The 21,184-nt window shown below is 35.3% G+C and overlaps 1 protein-coding gene across 1 annotated transcript in view; it reads left to right on the forward strand.

Annotated features, from left to right (window-relative positions):
* Positions 1-18,019, forward strand: part of CDK8 (cyclin dependent kinase 8) — a 42,584-nt gene extending 24,565 nt beyond the window's left edge. The window contains exons 5-13 of the mRNA XM_015817032.1: positions 2,133-2,190; positions 4,291-4,422; positions 5,940-6,083; positions 7,489-7,558; positions 8,346-8,418; positions 9,040-9,137; positions 11,343-11,421; positions 12,961-13,119; positions 16,572-18,019. Of these exons, the coding sequence (XP_015672518.1) occupies positions 2,133-2,190; positions 4,291-4,422; positions 5,940-6,083; positions 7,489-7,558; positions 8,346-8,418; positions 9,040-9,137; positions 11,343-11,421; positions 12,961-13,119; positions 16,572-16,697 (939 nt within the window). The 3' untranslated portion in view covers positions 16,698-18,019. The remainder of the gene's footprint in view (positions 1-2,132; positions 2,191-4,290; positions 4,423-5,939; positions 6,084-7,488; positions 7,559-8,345; positions 8,419-9,039; positions 9,138-11,342; positions 11,422-12,960; positions 13,120-16,571) is intronic.
* The last annotated feature ends 3,165 nt before the right edge of the window (positions 18,020-21,184 follow it).

A 21,184-nucleotide genomic window follows, 5' to 3' on the forward strand; every position in this document is an offset into this window, starting at 1 on the left:
GTGCCTCCCACTCCCAACCCACCCAAACGCTGCAGCATGATACTGTGGTCCACAGTATCAAAAGCCGCTGAGAGGTCCAAAAGAACTAGGACAGAGGAATAACCCCTGTCCCGGGCCCTCCAGAGATCATTCACCAACGTGACCAATGCCGTTTCCGTGCTGTATCCCGGCCTGAAGCCCGACTGGAGAGGGTCTAGATTGGTATGATGACAATGGTAGACACCAGCATTCAGACTTAAAAAAAGCAAAGATAAAGCTTTTTAAACTTTAATATTTTACCTTTAGATATTTTTATCCTTATAAAGAGATAAGTTATTTCTACCAATAAAGGAGAATATTTGTATCTCAGGGTTGAAATGAGGGGACCTTGATGCTTTCTGAGCTTGATTGTTTTCTTACAAATGTTTCATTATCCAAACTAGGGCTAGTATTGCTAGCACTGATAATGTTACCTAGTTTGGGTAATGAAACATCTACAAGAAAACAATCAAGCTCAGGGAGCATCAAAGACCTGTTACTTCTGCACTGATACATAGTAGAAAGGCAATATAGCAATTCTATGTATTGTTCCTTGATTTCTTTATAATTATATCAGTCACCACTAGAGCTTTAATAATAAGAATAATAATGATAAAGTTGGAAGGGACCTTGGAGGTCATCTAGTCCAACCCTCTGCTCAGGCAGGAAACCCTATAACATTTCGGACAAATGGCTGTCCAGTTTCTTCTTAAAAACTTCCAGTGTTGGAGCATTCACCGCTTCTGGAGGCAGGTTGTTCCACTGGTTAATTGTTCTGTCAGGAAGTTTCTCCTTAGTTCTAGGTTGCTTCTCTCTTTGGTTAGTCTCCACCCGTTGCTTCTTGTCCTGCCTTCAGGCACTTTAGAAAATAGCTTGACTCCCTCTTCTTTGTGGCAGCCCCTGAGATATTGGAACACTGCTATCATGTCCCCCCTCGTCCTTCTCTTCGTTAAACTAGACATACCCAATTCCAGCAACCGTTCCTCATATGTTTTAGCCTCCAGTCCCCTAATCATCTTTGTTGCTCTTCTCTGTACTCTGTTAGCTGCATAGTCTAACAGTGCCTTGTGATAATTACAACCATTCTTTTGATATTAGCACACACCTGCAGTCTTCTTTGAATATCTGCTTAAATATGCAGTCATACATAATCCTTTTCAAATCTGTTGTATATCTTTTCCTGTCAAAGGAAATTTTATTATTGTCGTATATTTTTGTAAACATTTAATTGTTAATATGTATCTTAAAATTCATATGTTGCCATATAGCTAGCTGCCTCACTAATATGACAATATTCATGCATGTTGAAATATTAGTGAATTTCAAGGGGTTGTATCTTTTCCTGACAGATTTCTCGAATGAACAGGAGTCATTTCTTTAAACCGATTTCAGAGAAAAAAGTTTGAACTGAATTTACACTATTAGGACCAATATAATCCAATTATTATTGGTTTTTTTTATAGGTTTAGCAACATTTAAATAAGAAAATAGCAATTTAATATTGGCATAGCTCAGTAACATTTTAAAAGCAATTGTGCAAGTTGTTTACAGGAATTTCTAAAAATATTGTTAAGGAAAATATATTGGGCAAGTAGATGAGATTAAAAAAACATCGGAAGAAAAACAAACTCCATGAAATAAGCCTTTAAAATATCAAACTAGCACCCGTTTTTCTAAAAATGAAATATCTGCAGAGGCAAGGCACGGGTAGCACAATGCTCAATAGAGAGATTAATTTTAGAATAACACATAGTTATATATAAAATATTGTATAGTTATATTTACATTGTTTCTTGGGAAGAAATGTACATTGCTTTTCTGTATTTGGCTAATGTTAGAAGTTGGAGGCAGGAGAAACATGTTTTTCTCTGTGTTCTGAAACGTAGCTTCCCATCTGAGGAGCTATTGTGAGAACACAAGAGGTAAAAAAAATTGTCAAGGAAATTATTTGGCTGCTCATGTAGCCTTACAACAAACTAATAATGTACAGGCTTTATCACTTTTAACATTCCACTGCATTTTTATTTAAAATTGGAAAAGTAAAGCTAATTTCAGCCACAAATGTTTAGGTATACTTTGGTATATGTATTGTATATTTATTTTTTTTTCCACAGAAACCTGCTAATATTTTAGTTATGGGTGAAGGTCCTGAGCGAGGAAGAGTAAAAATTGGTATGTTTATATCTTTGATAAGTCCCAGTGTAGCATTTAAGACAGAATGTTCTAACAGTGCATAGGTCAATACTTATTATTAAAATCTACCAGATCACAGATCAAATGAAGAGAGGTAACATATGTTCATGTTGGACAACATTAGAGCAGGTTATAGGCTGGGAGAACCTAAACTGGGCTCTGCTTTCATTAAAAATGTTGTAATTTTCCTCAGTAATTTTAACATTTAATAATAAATTTAACAGTTATATTTGGAAAAGTACTTATGAAAAGCTAAATTAATTCCTCAGTCATAGGAAACAAAGAGAAAACTGCATATTTTTAATAGGAAAAAACTGTGAATATTGTACCATTTTTATTTCTGGTGAAACTACTTTTCGTAACCTGGAAATTCTATATTCTATTTAAAAAGTTATTTCAAGATATTAAAACAACATCTAATATAATAGTAAAACAACATGTTATAATCAAGCATATTATGACTGCATGTCAGTGTCCTGAGGACATATGCATCAGCAAATGCCTAATGTGCATCTTGAATCTTTAAGCAGATATATCCAGACATTATTGCAGAACGTTTAAAGATAATTTAATTTCCCTTTCTCTAAATTACTTTTCTAAGATGAATTTACATGGAATTAACATGATCTTCATTAGATGAGACTGTTGAACAGCAGTCTGCTAAAAATAGCTGGTCCTCTTTAAAACCAATGTATATTTCAGTTAGAAAGAAATAGAATTAGGCTAAAACTGAACACTCAGTCACTTAGATCTGTAAATAAATAATTATACTAACACTAACAGATTTAAGTCCTCTTGTCAGTGAAACATAATGATCTAATAGCAGAGGACAGATGGCACTTTTAACATTAATTGCACTGATATTTCTTGTGATGCAGGTAACCTATCAAATATTATTTGAAAATTGACACCTATTTTCTTGCAAACGTGAACTATTTACAATATTTTGAAAAATGTTATTGCTCTCCCAAACAGTTACACATTACTATTGGATTTGAAAGAGCATTTCTTCCAATTCAGTTAAATCATCCTATGTCAGTAACAGCAGGTCTACCTTTCAAAAGTGTGATAAAGTTGAGGATTGATAAACAATAATCATGTTGGTATTTTGCTGTTTAAAGTTTTTTTTTAAAAAAATATCAGATGTTTATATTCTGACACTATCCTTCTCTTTCTCCCATTTTCCATGCAGCCAAAGGTGATCTGTCAACATTTGCTTTTATCAGCAGCTAATGTTCATTGTCTAATGCAGAACAAAATTAATTTTTAAAATAAAATATAATAGAGGTTTAAATAGGGTTCCATATAGTTAAACAAGCCTTCATATTATAGAGCAAATGAATGGGATTTTTTCTAATGAATATCCAAATATCTGGTACCTTCCTCCTGAAACATGCTTAGGTTTCATATTTTTAAAAAAACTTTTGTTTGTTGTGTGCCCTATAATTACAACCTCAGATTCTCTGTTCTATTGGAATTTCTACTGAAAAATGCATTATATTTGCATTAAACACAGCAATATGCAAGTGATATATTTTACTAATCTGTAGCTGTTTAAATACACGCAAGCATAGTTTATTTTAATATGATAAATCCATCACAGTACAGAAGAATTAGGTAACTAAGTGAACACACCAGGAATTCAGATATGTTTTCCTAGCTTAAGAAGAATCCTGCTACCCTTGAATAGTAGGTTCTATTAATTTGTTAGTTGCTTTATTGCCTTGGTTGCTATAAATTGAACTGTTTCTTTCAGGTTACTAATTTGGTATTATAAATATTTTAAGTCTTAACATGCATCAATATTTTTATATGCATTAAAATCTTCTTACCATTTTCCAGTGATTCAGTTCCAGATTTTCAAATTTTCCAAGAACTGATCAGAATATGGGTGATATCCTGCATGACAAAGAGTTCATATTAGTGTGATTTAATCATACAATATACTCTGTACAATTCTTTCAAAATAAGTTCAATATATTCAGAAGTTAAATTATATAGAATTTCTGCCTATTTGAACTCAAATCAGTTTGTATTGAGCAACCTATATGTTAAAATTTAATTTCCCTCATTTTACAGCTGACATGGGCTTTGCCCGACTATTTAATTCACCTTTGAAGCCTTTAGCTGATTTGGATCCAGTAGTTGTTACATTCTGGTATCGAGCTCCAGAATTACTGCTTGGAGCAAGACACTATACCAAAGCTATTGGTAAGTAATGTGATTGTCATTGTTAAGTTAGGAATATTGTATTATTTAAGTCTGACTCACTTATTTGTTTTTGCATAGAAAGACTATGCCATATCTTATATAGACTTCTTTCAATTGCCTAAACATGTTCTTCACACTTAATTAGCAAAAACCCTATTTAATTTGTTGATTATGTTCCATGTTTTGAAAATAAATGTCCCTAACATTTAGCACTTAAATTGACTTTTATTATAGAACAACAGGAGATTGTTGGCTTTGAATCCAGATTTAAGATCAAAGTGGTTCAAATCCACAAAAACTGGATGCTGATATTTAGTTTCCTCAGATTTCTAAACAATAGTAATATGTTCCCTCAAGGGCAGATAAAAAACACCCTTGCTCCAATCATTCACCTTGGAGCCAATGATTTGGTTCTAATAGCCTGATTCCTGGAACTAAAATAATATATTTAGTTTTAATTACATTATTACTAAACATTTCTATTACCAAGTGTTTCTGAATTCTAACTGATTTATAAAAAGAGGTAACTCTATAAATAAACACAAGACAGTATTGCTTATTTCCCTTCCCTTCCAAGTATTCTTAGTTTAGGGATTTGTCTTTTTCATTATTTTTTTAACTATGTGAAACTAAATGGTAACTGCCCTTTACCTGTTAGTTTACCTTTAATTCAGTTCCACATTCACACATCTTAGATTTTTTTCTGTCCTGAATAATCTGATGACATCTGGAACCCTGTTTATAAACATAAATAGCACTGAAAATTCTTGGAGTTGGGTACTGCTTCATTGCCTTGTCTATGAGAATTGTCATATTCATGCTCTCAGCCATAGGCTCTTAATCCATAATTAGACTTCTTATCCTATGATTGCTCAGTTTATTGAAGAGATTCATTTCAAAAAATAAAATCTTGTCAAGCTTGTAATTATCCCCAGTCAGTTCAGTTTTGCATAGTAATGAATTATACCTAATTCTGTGAGTGAATGAAATCTGGCATAATAGATCTCTTTCCCCATACTGCTATCGCTATCCATTACAAAAGATTGAAGATCTTCTGAAGTAGTTTTGAGAATTTGCAAATAATAGAATTGTATTAGTTATAGCCCATAATATTTAAAAGTGAGTTTTGAAATCTTAAGGAATTGTTCAATTTTTGATACTTTATCAAAGTTTAAAATCATGGGATTTTTTATTTTTAAAAATGGCATTTTAAAACATCTTCCAACGTGTTTGCTGTAATTGAGAATTTTCTCTTGAAAGCTTTAATATTTTAACAGAAGACAAAGTGGTACAATGCATTAATTAGTTACAGGTTACAAATGTACTAGTTCTTGCTTAGGTGAGCAATTGTCTATTCTTCTGTTGTAACTAGAATTGTAAGAGATGATATGAAAATACAGGAGAATCTTTGACATTAGCATAACAACTGAAATGTTAGTTGGGAATGCTTGGAAGTATAATTATTTCTTTATGAGCACAAATGCCTTTTTTATTTTCCTCCCTCGTTTTTTGTAAAGATATTTGGGCTATAGGGTGTATATTTGCAGAACTGCTAACATCAGAGCCAATATTCCACTGCCGACAAGAGGATATAAAAACTAGTAATCCGTATCATCATGATCAGCTGGACAGAATATTCAATGTAATGGGATTTCCTGCAGGTATATATTCTGTTTTTATTACTGCTGATGTATGTAAATTAGACATATTTTGGCTTTCAATGGTTAAAACAATATCACTATGGATGTTTTAATACGTTGCAAATGGTAGACATGAAACAAAAAGCAGTGCTAAAGTAAATATATTATTACTATTACGTATACCACAAAATGAAATCACAGTTCCCAGTTCTTTACTCGTGTTGGCCTTCATTTGCATCGAGTTCTTCCAAAGAACTCAGAATGTCCTAATGCATTGGCATAGTATATATGTGGATACAAGCAGTGTGGCTTTTTGTAGTTAATTGACAGGTAGAAATTTTTGTCAATGCTCAGGTATAAGTGTATATGCCACCCAATTCCCAGGAACTAATAGCACATCATGATGCAGTTCATTTATCATCAGCAGTTGAGGAAAGGTCTTGATTGCATTTCACCATGATCAATTAACTAAAGCCATGACTGGTATTTTAATTTTAAGAGGGAAGGAGAGTAGAATTCAGTAAAGAGCAAAAACGGATAAAAAAAGAAGAAAAAGTTCCTGTGATTTAGGTAGGAGTTAAAATTGAGCTCCTATCTATTTATTTCTCTCCAATATCAATACCATTTGGAAATATTTCAATCTTACTTTCTTAATATTACAAAATTATATAACCTGGGAACCAAATTAAACTTTAAACTATAGTAATCAAGAAGCTAATGAAGTCATCGGTAACTGCTGCATTAGTTTTAAAGCTTTATGTTAAATCAATTCAAAACTTTTAAGAAAATTAGTATAACAACTTGCAAATTATATCGGATTACAGGTGGTCCTGAACGTATGACCACAAGTGAGGCCAAAATTTCTCTTGTTAAGTGAGACATTTCTTAAGTGAGTTTTGCCCCATTTTATGATGTTTCTTGCCTCAATTGTCAAGTGAATCACTGCAGTTGATAAGTTAGTAACCTGGTTTTTAAGTGAATCTGGCTTCCCCATTGACTTTGCTTGTCAGAAAGTTGCAAAAAGTGATCACATGACCTTGGGATACAGCAATGGTCATAAATATGAATCAGTTGCCAAGCATCTGAATTTTGATCACATGATCATGGGGAATGCTGCAAAGGTCATAAATCACTTTTTTCAGTACCATTGTAACTTTGAACGGGTGAACTGTTGTAAGTCGAGGACTACCTGTATATTGTTTATTTACTGTACAGTGCTTAGTGCTTTTTTAATAAGGCAAAGTATACAGTGTAAATAAGTAAAATAAAATTCATGTTCTTGTGTTAATAAAAACTATGAGAAGAGGATGTTTACCCAGAGTGAAAACTGAAGAGGATAGAGAAGATAATAATTTTCAGTGCTTAGGTAATGGTACCCTAGTTCTGTATTAAGAAGGATGAAATTATACTGATATTCACTTCATAGATAAAGATTGGGAAGATATTAAAAAGATGCCTGAACATTCAACTTTAATGAAAGATTTCAGAAGAAATACGTAAGTTTTGTGAAAATCTAAGAAATTTTGACAATGCTACAAGTTCATGAATTTGTACACTCACTAAACTGGTTTTCTGGCAAACTTTTTTCTACCCTCTGATGATTGGCCCTTCCCCTTGATACCAAAACAAAGATGGTTAGTTTGCCCAGTGCAAAGTAAGCAAAATAACAGTGGGGACAAGAAAGTAGGAAGGGTAGGCTGGGAAATTCTGGGCATTGAAGTCAACACATCAGTTCTCAACGTTGAGAAACACTGGTCTGGATACTAAGCCATATCAAATGATCAGAAGGGAAATAACTCCTGTTTGGGCCACCGTTCAGAGTATCAGGATGGAATAGTATCTGCTTAGCCCACTTTTTGTATAACTTTGAAGCTACTTTGATTTAATAAGAAATTATTTGTTGCATACAAAAGTATAGCTTTTTAGCTTGCAGATATAAAATGTAAAGATTTGGCTTTGATAGAAGCCATTATCAAATGCCTCACCTTCAGAAATGTGAATTAAATTTTGTACAAAAGACATACTAAATAATTGCTAACAACTTTTCGCATTTGTTTATTTCATGTGTTACATATGGGAAGCTATTTCCATCTGGCACATATAAAGGAATGTGTATTCTTAGGCTTCTTCCACAGAGCTCTGGCATCATTTTAAAATACAGATAAACTGCTCATAGCAATTAAACTGAATGAGGCCAGTTCTGCTAATTCTATAACATCCCCTTATACAAATTTTATTTTCAGTTTAATGTCAGGATTATTATGAACCAGTGTTTTCTTTCAGATATACCAACTGCAGCCTTATCAAATATATGGAAAAACATAAAGTTAAGCCGGATAGTAAAGCATTCCATTTGGTAAGTTCATGACAGATCACTCAGGACTGAATTCCTACATAATTTCCAAAAACAATCATATGAGATGTTTAAAGTGCTTTTCATTACATCTGCAGAAGAGTATTTATTATAGAGTTAAATGTATTTGCTTTCAATTGCAAAGTGATAGAAGCCTTAGAAAAGTAATCTGAAGTGCCCCTAATAGGTTTTTCATAAATACACTTATTTCTAAGTTTTGGTTATTAAGTGTGAGGAGATTATGCAAAAAAGAACAATGAGAATGAAATCTTCAAATGTAAATTTTATTTTTATGTTGCAACAAGCAATCAGTTTTGCTAGGTCCAAATTTTATCTGTAAACAACTGGAGACAAGCTTTTCTCCTCAATAACAAGCACTGGTTCTGTTTACCTTCAGATGGGGAGGGGAAATGAAAAATTCCATATTATTGATTGATTTACCATGGCTGTCCTGGGTTTCGAGCAGAGCTTGGGGACTGAATTTAGGATCCTCTGTATGCAAGGTATATAGGATGACAGGGGTGGCTTGTTGATTCTGAAGATGCATGAAAGGAAGATCCATATATTCACAGAGTGGTGGAATATTTTCTGGGTCTGAAGATCTTATGTTTTAATTGTACTTAGCTACAGAAATTGCTTACTATGGACCCAATAAAGAGAATTACCTCAGAACAGGCTATGCAGGATCCTTATTTCTTAGAAGATCCACTTCCGACATCTGAGTAAGTGATACAGAATTCATATTTCTTTAATGCTTCCTAAATATTTTAAACTAGGAAGGATATTAAAATGTTTTAAATGTTTAGGAGAAGATTAGGGAGTGGAGCTGGGATTCCTGAGAATAACAGTGAATGATATTTCACTCTTGACAAAGAAAAAAATGTCTTTTTATGCCATTTGCCATTTTAAAATAATGTTCTATTAATCTTTTGTTTTATGAGTCCCTGATTACATTAGTTTGTAGCATTAATCCTTTATTCATTTACAAATTGATTAGAACATCATATATAGTCATCAGCCACGTGCCTGCTAGACCTCCCACTTTCAATATAAAATGATATTATCTAATTAGTATATCTTTTCTTTATAAATCTGTGATATAAATTGCAATTTCGTACAAAGAGAATAATTGAAGCCAAATGAATAATTCTTAATAATCATTAGCTCAGGTTTTCTGGGATCTTCTAGTTGGGGTATTTTAGATTTTATAGATTTTTCAGCACAGAAGTGTTATTGTTTATTGACTATAACAGTCTTGTCCCACTTCAGTGACGGACCAGCCCCACCTCAATAGAAATTTTTCTTTCCAATCCCTAAGAGCTATATGGAGCCCTGTACTTTAAAGAATAAGGATTGATTTATTAGGTTTATATGTTGCCTTTTCATTCAAGACTACAAGAATGTAACATTAACATATGATCTTTATATCCTGAGAAAAAAATGGTTCTGAATAGTGATATAAATGATAAAATGAAAGGTTAAGAATTATTTTTAAAAAGTTATAAACAATTCTGTAATGTTTGACTTCACGGGGACTGAAATTAAAAGCTGAAAAAGCACAGCCTTTTGTACTTTATTTAGGTGAAAAGAATATATTGACAGGGTAAGAAACCAGTATTACGTGGCATGCAAGATTCATATATAATACCAAGTAAAACTGAGTTCTCTTGAAGAGCTTTTATGTACCTGTCACCAGGAACTAAGGACCTGCAGCGATTATAACTTTCATGGATAGGCGAACATCTAGAGTCAATTGTAAGCTATTTTAGTCACCCTAACAGAACAGCCTGATGTATGTGGGATTTTGGAGTTTCTAATGAATGCTGTATCCAGACCTGAAGCACTGTAATGTACAGCCTTAGACTTTAATATAATTTACAATAGTAAACTACTGGATCACCTCTGTAAACTGACAATCTGCAAGGCTGACCACAACTGAGTGATTATTTTTCAACTTTCTAGCAATTATGCCAAGGAATACACAAGCTACCATCTTGCCCCAATATTTCAAAGCCAATCTACAAAGCCAATTGGGGGAACCATCTGTAGATTCAGAGTATATTGTTGTGAGTGTGCCACACTGGGGTTTCTGGTTACAGAATTGTGCTGGTGACAATGATTCTATTACATGGTTCTGCTGTAAATCAGCAGAAGCCATGCTAGACATAAACCAATATCTGGATGCCTTGGTGGGGTCCTGTCTCTTTCATGTCAGAAGCATCGTTTAAGGCACTTCCATTGAAGGGATTAGCCAGTGACATCACCATTGCCCAGGGGACACCCATGGGGGCTGTTGAACACGGGCCTGCTAACCTCCACCCCCAAAGCTCTCATTGAACACTTAACGATTACACAAAATCCCTAAAATCAAACTGCAAAGAACTGATGAAGCAGGACTTAGTTCAAAGTGAAAAATACTTTATTACCACTTTTAATCATGGGGGTGAAACTTGTTCTTAAGATAAAGTTACAAATTATAGGGAAGAAAATGAATACAGATTGTCCTCACTTAGTGACCGCTATTTAACTGGCAAATCTATTGCTAAGCACCACAAATTATGTGACCACTAGAGACTTACAGTATCACTTCCCATTCAATCATTAAGCACAGTCTTCTGATTTTCATTCCACATTCTCAATTAATTCTCCTTGTCACAAACCAGTTGGGAAGCATGCAGATGGCGATCAAGTGACTTTACCACCATCATAAATACATGCCAGCTGCAAAGTGCTCAGATGGTGATTATATGACTGTGGGACTTTGTAGTGGTCATAAATATGAAGATTGGTCACAAAGCTATTTTTTTTACACCATAATAACTTTGAATAGTCATTAAATAAGAAAGTAAGTGAGGACTACCTGTACTTGCAGATATCCTCCTTCATACATTTCTTCATTAACACACTAAATAAATGGACTTTTGCAGTGTGTTTGCAGGCTGTCAGATCCCATATCCAAAACGAGAATTTTTAACTGAAGAAGAGCCTGATGACAAAGGAGACAAAGTAGGTATCACATCAAGGGTTATGACAAAACAAGTACATTTAGAATTTTTCCCATCTTGTACAGTTTTATACTTGTCTATGATTTGGAGAATTAGATTGATATTAATAGTTCTGTTTAAAATCATTTAGTATATGAAGACCACATAATAAGGACATGAAGTGTATTTTTCTATGTATATTTAGGGGCATTACTTTTATTGAACTATTCCTTGTCAGAATATGAGAATTAAATGTCACTTGTGGAAACAAAATGAATATTTGATAATATGGGAATGTCATTACATTTATCACTATTATTTCCAATACTAAACATTACAGTGAGAAATTTAAGAATGTCTACCAAATATTGAAATGCTTAATGTCAGAGATTGACAACTCACATAATTTGTAGAGATACAAATTTATTTAGATATTTGGAGGGATGGGAGGATACCTAATTTGAATGTGATTTGAAATACTGGTATTTGCAGAGTAGCAGACTTCACAACCGTTGTATAAAACTTTGTGAAAACAAACTTCACTATTACAAGAACAAAGGACAGTAACAGTAAATATCTCAGCAGTGTGCAATTGTACAAGATCCAGGGCTTTGCTATACAATAGAAGACCTTAGACCAGGAGTCCCCAGCCCCCGGTCCATGGATCAGTACCAGGCCGCAGCATGCCAGCAACCGGTCCACACAAACAAGCAAAGCCCCATCCATGAGATGCAGGCAGCACACAAAACCACACACCCTCTGGTCTGCGGAAAAATCTCTCTCCACAGAACTGGTCCCTGGTGCCCAAAAGGTTACCTTAGACCTTCTGCCTTAGACAATACAATGCAAGATTATCTCCTGGAGGAAAGGAAGAGTTTTTATTATCATCAGGACTAGAAATTCTTTTCTTATTACTCAGCTGTAATTATGGCTGCAAATCTAAATGCTTACTTAGTATAACTTACTTACTTAACAACCACAATTGGGACCAGAATTTTGGTTGTAAGTTGATGCAGTCATTAAGCAGGTCACCATGCAGCCTGACTCAATTTTATGATTGTCTTTATGAGACTGGTAAAGCAAAGCACTATAGTCTTTTAGCAAAACACGTGGTTGTTAAGCAAATCCATTCTCCCAAGTGGGAAGTTTTTTCTGGAAACTGGCAAAAACATCACAAATCATGGTCATGTGACCATGCATTCAGTTACATTTGCAAGCCAGTTGCCAAGCACCTGAAATGCGATAATGTGACCGGGTGTGGGTGTGGCAGTTGTAACTTTGAGGATAAGTCATAAGTCATTTTTTAAGTCCATCGTAACTTCAAATGGTTGCTAAGCAACTGATAAGCGAGTACTACCTATACACGTAATCTCAGTTTAGTTCCAAGTAAACATTTTTGATAGGCTGAGTAAATATTTTGATAGGTTGTCTTTGCTTTAGATCTGGGCAGTGATGTAATTAGTATCACCTTGGTGTCCCATTGACCTTACAGAGAATTTCATATTGCCAGCGTTTGAACTGCTTCTGAGTTGTATTTTTCTTTTTTCTTTAACCACTTGAGAAGAACCAGCAGCAGCAGCAGGGCAATAACCACACAAATGGAACTGGTCATCCAGGGAATCAAGACAACAGTCATACACAAGGGCCTCCTTTGAAAAAAGTGAGAGTTGTTCCTCCTACCACTACCTCAGGTGGACTCATTATGACCTCAGATTATCAGGTATGCCTTTTTCACCTCTCTTTCCTAGTCTTTGTTGCATTACTTTTGCGAAATATTTATTTTATCACACGTTTCAAGAAAATCATTGGGCACGTATCTGTTTAAATCCACTTTTATTATTTAAAAAGATTAGTAATGAAATCTGCATACCACAAAGGCTGCATAAATTGTCTTCATTTTTATATTGCCTTCCTGCCAAGATTCATGAAAACAAAGATTTTGCTTCCTGAGCATTTTTGGGTGTGTCTTACAGATTTTTGGCTGCCAATCATGAAAAATAACCTAGAATTTAATATATCACAAACCATTTTATAAAAATCTCTTGTTTTTACACAATAGCAATGTACATCCTTCGGTACCTGTTGGCTATGCTGCACACATGAAACATAAAAACATGGAACTGTTGTTGAAGCACATCTGGTACACCAAGTATAACTGGAATATAAAACCTCTTCTGCTTGGAATGCAGCTCAGATACATTGTTGTTACATATGTAAATGGGACAGTTGTGCAAGAGAGTCACATTACATTAAAAAGAAATGGCTACCCTGAAGGAATTTGATTCCAGAACAGAAAAATGTGGCACATGAACCACTTGTTGACCCAACAAAAATATTTTTACAAAAATTTTATAAAAGCAATGAACTAGGAAAGTGAATGTTTATGTTATTTGAGACATGTTTCCAAGAGTAACTAATGCCAAGATTAAGGATTTTGTTGGTCCACAGATCAGATACATCATCAGTGACAAGTGAATCGAAGATCTGTTAGTGGGGCCAGATAAAAATCACCTAGAAAGCATTTAAGGATGTTGCTAAGAATTTTCTTGGCAATTACAAGGCACTAAACTACATTCAGCTGATTGATAAACTTGTTACAGCATACAAGATCGTGAATTGCTTGGGACATTTTTCCTGAAAATCTAGATGCAGTCAATGACAACATGGTTAAAGGGACAATAGAAAAAATAGTATCAGGGCAGCTGGAATCCATCAGTGCTGACTGATTGTTCTTGTACACTATAGTGAGATGCATCGGACATTGAGCACAAACAAAAATCAGGAACAAAACACTTTTAGCCCTCTTGAATTCATGCAGCATGTCGGAAACATGCAATTAAATACATTACAGTCATTAAAAGTTAATTTCCTATTTCTCAAGATCCCCACTTGATACAGTCATTCTGAAATTATATGTTCATAATCACCAAATGTTTTTCAGGAATCAAAGCTTTTGAGAGAAAAAAAATTATCCAGTGTATTATTCAGTAAAATCAGGTTACATATTCAGATGCTAAAATCTTTTGACAATTTAGGCGATTGATTTATTCATGTATTTAGTAGGCAGATTAGAACCTGACTCTTTTTCCTTTTGCTCACCATATTTTTATCTAGCATATCCTTGGTTTGGTCTCTGTTCAGTAGAAGTTATTTGCAGAAGGCACAAAAAAGAAGGCCAAGGCTCAGCTTTTCACAACTCATATGCTTTCTTATAGAAAGGATTTTGCCATTTGTGGCAGGCTGCTCTATTCTGACTAAAGGACAAGGCTATGTTGCAATCCGGCATTTAATAGATATTTCTGTTTCAGATTGTCACACATCTGCGAACCTTGTGTCAAATAAAAATGTTGGAATCAATGAAAGTACATAAAAGAATCAAAAGGTGTAGAATCTTCCCTGTGAACAAAATAACCTTAACAAGATGAGCTTTGGGGTTTCAAACAAAATATTAATGAGCAGCATTTTATCCATGATAATATTCCTCTATAAATATTGTTTCTGTAAAAAAAAACCCTTACACAACTATTTTTCAATAGAAGAAACATGCATATAAGTCATATGTGACAAATATGGTTATTGAGTGTACAGTATTAAAGCAGATTTTGTCCAATGTGTAATTTTTTCATATCATAAGGTTAATCAGTTTTAACTGTTATTTTTAAATTATTAAAGTCATTCATGGAGTATAACTTCATAGTTTTAATAAAGAGAAAGTGAATATGTTTCTTTACATATCTGCAATTCTATCATGTTCAGTAGGCTTCCTAGGAGATATCTAAATAATTTACTTTTTCAAATAAATACTCGCAATCACATTTCAGAATCTCTTTCTAATCTAGCATTTATTTTCCTGAGTATTTTGAAATTATTGCCAATTAGCATAGCATAGTAAAGAGAGATATGTGTTTTGTGTGCATTTGTGTAAAGCTGCAGTTATTTATTGATAGCTACAGGTGCAAATAATCTACAGCCATTAGAAATGAAAATGAAATGAATTGCCAGTGAAGATACGGACAACTGTTGCTTTTTATCAATCAATTATCACAAGGAACCAGCAGACAAATGTCCTGCAAATTAGCCCTTGATAGAGTAGCAATAAAGACTCTGGAAAACATAATTAGATGCCACAGTGACCTGCAAAGATCAGAATCATGCAGGCAGTGGTTTTTCCTGTGATATTCTATGGAAGTGAAAGTAGGGCTTTCAAGAAGCAGGATAGGAAGATTATTAATGCTTTTGAACTTTGCTATTGGAGAAGGCTCATAAGCAGGCAATTCATTTTCTCATGAGGAACTGGGACTATTATGGAGGGCCAAACTAGTAGCTCCTGAGTTAATAGCTTATTGTATCAAAGACGATTTACCTTTTCCTATTCAATTGTTGAATATAATAAAGCTCAAGATCTGCTATCTTAAACACTTCTGATAATAATGGCATTGGGGAAATTTTGAAATTATTACTTTATCTGCTATATGTGTGAAAAGATGAAGACAAATTAATAATAATATCTTAAATTTATATGCCATCAGTGTCATTTCTCAAGTTTTCTATATTCTAATGCATTTTTATGCTCCCACATGGTAAATACGTGGTTTTAAGTGGGACACATTCTACCACACTCAGCATATACTCCAGAGCAGGAAAGTGTATTCAATGTAGTTTCATTACATGGACAAAATATTTCTGAAATATTACCCATTTGTCATCAAGACTGCTTAAAGAGGATAGGCAAGAATTTGTGTTTTTTTAATTAATGTAAAAATGGCCATTCTGTTGGTATATATCACGGGTGTCAAACTCGCCACATCACATGACGTGACGTATCACAACTTTTTTTGCATTGCCAGAGTTGGGGTAGCTGTGGCCTCCATATGATGCAACCGGCCCGTAGGCCGACAGTTTGACACCCCTGGTATATATGAAAACCAGTTATAGTTGTGGTGGGGGTTAATCTTTGGCATTAGTGTTCTTATGAATTTTTAAAGAATGAATCAAAGCAAGCATGTTTTGCGAATAAAAGTAAATATATGTGTCCCAGGATAATGTTGCAGGATCCAATCTGAGTTGGTCACCGGGAGCAAAGGTTAAGCTTTGGATCAGGCATGTTTTGTCATCTCTTAAAATGAACTGCACTTTGTATACAATGTCAACTGTGTTGTAATTCTCTTTCAGCGTTCCAACCCCCATGCTGCCTATCCTAACCCTGGACCAAGCACATCACAGCCCCAGAGTAGCATGGGATATTCAACTACCTCCCAGCAGCCTCCACAGTACTCTCATCAGACACACCGGTACTGAGCTGCACCTGAATAAAGTCAATGCACTGTTGCTAAGACTGCAGGACTGGCCGTGCTGCTGTCTGCCTGGAACCTGGCTTTGGGCTGCAAGAATGTACTGGAACTGTCAAAATGTCTGATAGCCACGTTCTGCTACTTTTCACAGGCTGGGAGTAGTCCCTCCCTCAGATTGTACCTGTTGATGGAATGAGACTTGAAAAGAAAGTACTAGCACAGTTTGTGTTGTGGATATGCTACTTCCATAGTTTACTTGACATGATTCAGACTGACCAATGCATTGTTTTCAGTGACAGTCTGTAGCAGTTGAAACTGTGAAATGTGCTAGGGGCAAGCATTTTTGTTGTTGTGAATTCTATTGATGTTGACAACATTATCTGACCAATAATACACACACAAAAATCTCTTAACTGGTATTTGAAGTATACAGTATGTGTTAATGAGATGAAAACAAACTATCTATGGCTTCAATTGAGAGAATTTTGATATACATTGATTTTTAGTGACTTCTTTGTGGGCTGATCCATTTTCCACACTGAGCAATGTTTTATGACCAACAAATTTGCTGCAGAGATTTTTTTAAAGACATAATAAAAAGAAACATAAACATTTTTTCCCAGCAGATTTACAAGCTTCCCAAAGATTAATTTTCAACATAAGTTTATTTTGTTCTCAGATCTATGACTTGACTGGTATTAAAGCTGCTATTTGATAGTAATGAGTGTGTTATTAAGATAAAGCTGTTTGGTTCAGCAAACTATACTGATTGTCATAGGCAATGTTTTTCCCCTCTCTTGGTGTTAACTGATTTGTGAGCATGCTTTGGAAGTTAAAAAGCATGAGTGATGTTCCCCTGCAAAAAAAAAAAACAGTGCGGCATTCATCCAGATATGTTTGTCATGACTTTTTGAGAGCTGGCTTGATGTAGTGGATTTTAAATTTTCTTAAATATTTTTAAAGGTATTCGCACGTTTGTTTAGGGCACTCTTCCCCATCCTAGAACTTTCCAGATGAATTGGATTTCAGTTCCACGTGTTTTCAGCCAGCATGGCTAGATCTGGGGGAGTTGGTCATTTGGAGGGCCCCCAGGATGGGAAAGGCTGGTTTGGAGGGGGATCACCCTTAATAAAGGATTATGATGTTAGGAGAACTTAGAATTTGAGGAAAAACTATACCATGTACTGTATCAAGCTATTTTACATGAATGATGCAGGTATTCTGAATTTTAAAAGAAATCAACATTGTTAAAAACAAGGTGTTATGTAATAAAAATATTTTTCATAAATCTGTATATGATTATATCTGTGCTTTATCAGTTGATACCAATTTGTTCTGCCTAGAAATTAAAATACAAGTAGTGCTCATTTAGAGACTAGAATTGAGACCGGCAAATCAAGTGAAGTCCTTGCTACGTGACACCACTACTATGCTTGTGAACTTACTTCAGCTTTCTTTTGCTTAATAAACCTGAGAAGGTCATAAATGGCTGTGAAGCTACTTTTTCATCACCATAAGTGCAAATGATCGCTAAATGAGGCAGTTCCTAAATGAGGACTAACTTCATGAAAATCCTACCTGTTTTCTACTCCAAAAGCATTAAAAAAGTAATAGATGTTGTGTACCAATTGTGCCCCTTCCTAGACCAGGAGATCCTCCTCATGATCATTGATATTTCAGTTATTTCATATGGATTACTCAGTGTGCTCTTACCTAGGTCTGGATTTGAAAAGCATTCAGAAATTTCAACTGGTTCAAAATGCAGCTGTACAAACTATTATAGGTGCTCCATGATCTGCACATGTTAGATTTCTGCTGCATGAGCTTCATTGGCTGTCAATTTGTTCCAGGGTCAATTCCTGGCATTGGAAATTCCTGATGCTGAAACCATACGTGGCATGGGCTCAGGTTACTTGAAGGACCACCTCTCCCCAGTAACATCTACCAATTCCAATCCGGTTGAGCGGGAGGAGCATGTGGCAAGTCCCATCAGCCAGAGTATCATGTAGCAGGACCCAGGGAAGGAGCCTTTTCTGCCATGGCATCTGCCCTATGGAATATCATCCCTCCAGAGATCAGATTGGCCTCGACCTTGCTGGGTTTTTGCAGGGCCCTGAAGACATGGTTTTGCCAATGGACACAGGGACCCAGCGATATGCTGGAGCCAGTGTAGAGGATCTACTGATTGTTCCGATAAATGGGATTATGAGCTGTATTTACATTGTATTGTTTTTAAATTGTTCTACCCTTTATCTTGTTTTATATTATAATAGTAGTAGTAGTAGTAGTAGTAGTAGTAGTAGTAGTAGTAGTAGTAGTAAAGTTGGAAGGGACCTTGGAGGTCATCTAGTCCAATCCCCTGCTCAGGCAGGAAACCCTATACCATTTCGGACAAATGGCTGTCCAGTCTCTTCTTAAAAACCTCCAGTCTTGGAGCATTCACCGCTTCTGGAGGCAGGTTGTTCCACTGGTTAATTGTTCTAACTGTCAGGAAGTTTCTCCTTAGTTCTAGGTTGCTTCTCTCCTTGATTAGTTTCCATCCGTTGCTTCTTGTCCTGCCTTCAGGCACCTTGGAAAATAGCTTGACTCCCTCTTCTTTGTGGCAGCCCCTGAAATATTGGAACACTGCTATCATGTCCCCCCTCGTCCTTCTGCTTTAATTGCTTTCATGAGACAGAATCATAGCTACATATAAGATGGGTGGCTATAGAAGTTTGAAAAATAACTATTCTGCTCACCAGTTTAGCCCTGTCAACAACTAGCCACAGATATACATGTACCTTTTTCATCCAAAAAGGTATATTGTACATGCCCCAACCTTGGAGTTTGGTTCAATGGGCAATGGAAGATACCTGTAAAAGTATTTGTATTTTTGATATAATGAAAAATCAGCTTCTATAAGGCGTAATGCAGACCAGCTAACAGACAAAGCAATCCAAAATATGATAGAAGATTAACTAAACATTGATAGGGATAGAAATGTCAAAAATTGAAGAGATTCTGTCAAAACAGATGCGTAGTTTAAGAGGCTGGGTTGCAGGATTTGAAACAAGGCTGGTTATTGTACACAAAAGCAGCAGTCAGTAATACTTTCTGCTAGCATAAGGCAATATACAGATAGTCCTCGATTTACAACTAATGAGCCTGTCCATGATGGTCATAGGTTGCAACAGTTGTAAACCGGTTCATGTGACACAGTCAATTTTATTACCTCTTTTTGCGGCAGTAGTTAAGCAGATCACCATGGTCATTAAGTGAATCCTGTGGTTGTTATGTGAAGCCATTGTTCAATAAGGTCATGGTTATCAAAAGCAAAAGTAAACAAAACATCCTAAATTGGTTGCACAGCGAATTGGAGAAATCCCATCTTCTAAGAGCCTTTTTATTTATTATTGTCGAGATCCTTTAGTCTATACATTACAGTAAAACATTGTTTGCTATTGAACAAACCACAATTGACCATATTAAAGCAAAATATATCATAACTAATATTTTATAAATGACAATATCTGCAGTCAGGGAGCATATTAAGCAAAAGAAAGCATTGCTTTTTCTTAGAGTAAAAGACCAGCTAGAGCAACAATAATTGAGATCTACCAAAGGTGTAGTAATCCAAATTATTCAAATACTACAATACAATAGCCATGTGTGCATTTTAATCTGTATGTGGATTTGTACATATAATATGAAACTTCTTGTTTGCTGAATACAGTTGATATGCTATGCCAGTGGTGGCAAACCTATGGATGGGTGCCAGAGGCGGCACTCAGAGCCCTCTCTGGGCACGCGCGCCGTCACCCCAGTCCTAGGCCTTCACCTGGGTTTTATAAAACCTTTTCGCTTTAGGCCTCTACTGCCGTGTGCAAAAAAAAAAAAAGGTTCAATCAATCAGTCAATTTCAACTTCTCGCGGGAAAAAAAATCTTGCAAAGTTGGAATTGATTGATTGAACTTTTTAGTTCCACCCAGTCTGCCATTATCATCACAGCCACGCCCACCCAATGGGCATGCCCACCCAATGGGCCACACGCACCTGGCACCCGACGATGCATAAGTGATTTTGGATTGCAGTTTGGGCACTCAGTCTCTAAAAAGTTCGCCATCACTGTGCTGTGCCGTTGAATACATACATACATCTTTTAAATTTTATCTTTCCCATTTGCTGCGATTTGGTGTAATAATTAAGACATTAAGCTAGAACCAGGAGACAGTTCTAGTCCTCCTTTAGTCACAAAGTCAGCTAGTTAACTTTGGGCCATTCACTCTCAACCCTAGAAAGAAGGCAATGGCAAACCACTAACAAAATCTTGCCAAGAAAAACTGCAGGGATTTGTGCAGTCAACAGAAATCAAAAATGATGTTAAGGCACCAAAAACAAAATAGAAAAAGAAAAAAGATTATCACCAGATAGGCTCATAGATATTGGCCTTTGCCACCATTCATGCTTTTGGTCAATTGAGGCTTTACATAGTAAGGAGGAGGAAAAGAAAATTGT

Source organism: Protobothrops mucrosquamatus, unplaced genomic scaffold (assembly GCF_001527695.2).
Source record: "Protobothrops mucrosquamatus isolate PMUCROS unplaced genomic scaffold, P.Mucros_1.0 scaffold549, whole genome shotgun sequence".
In the NCBI taxonomy this organism is placed as follows: Eukaryota; Metazoa; Chordata; class Lepidosauria; order Squamata; family Viperidae; genus Protobothrops; species Protobothrops mucrosquamatus.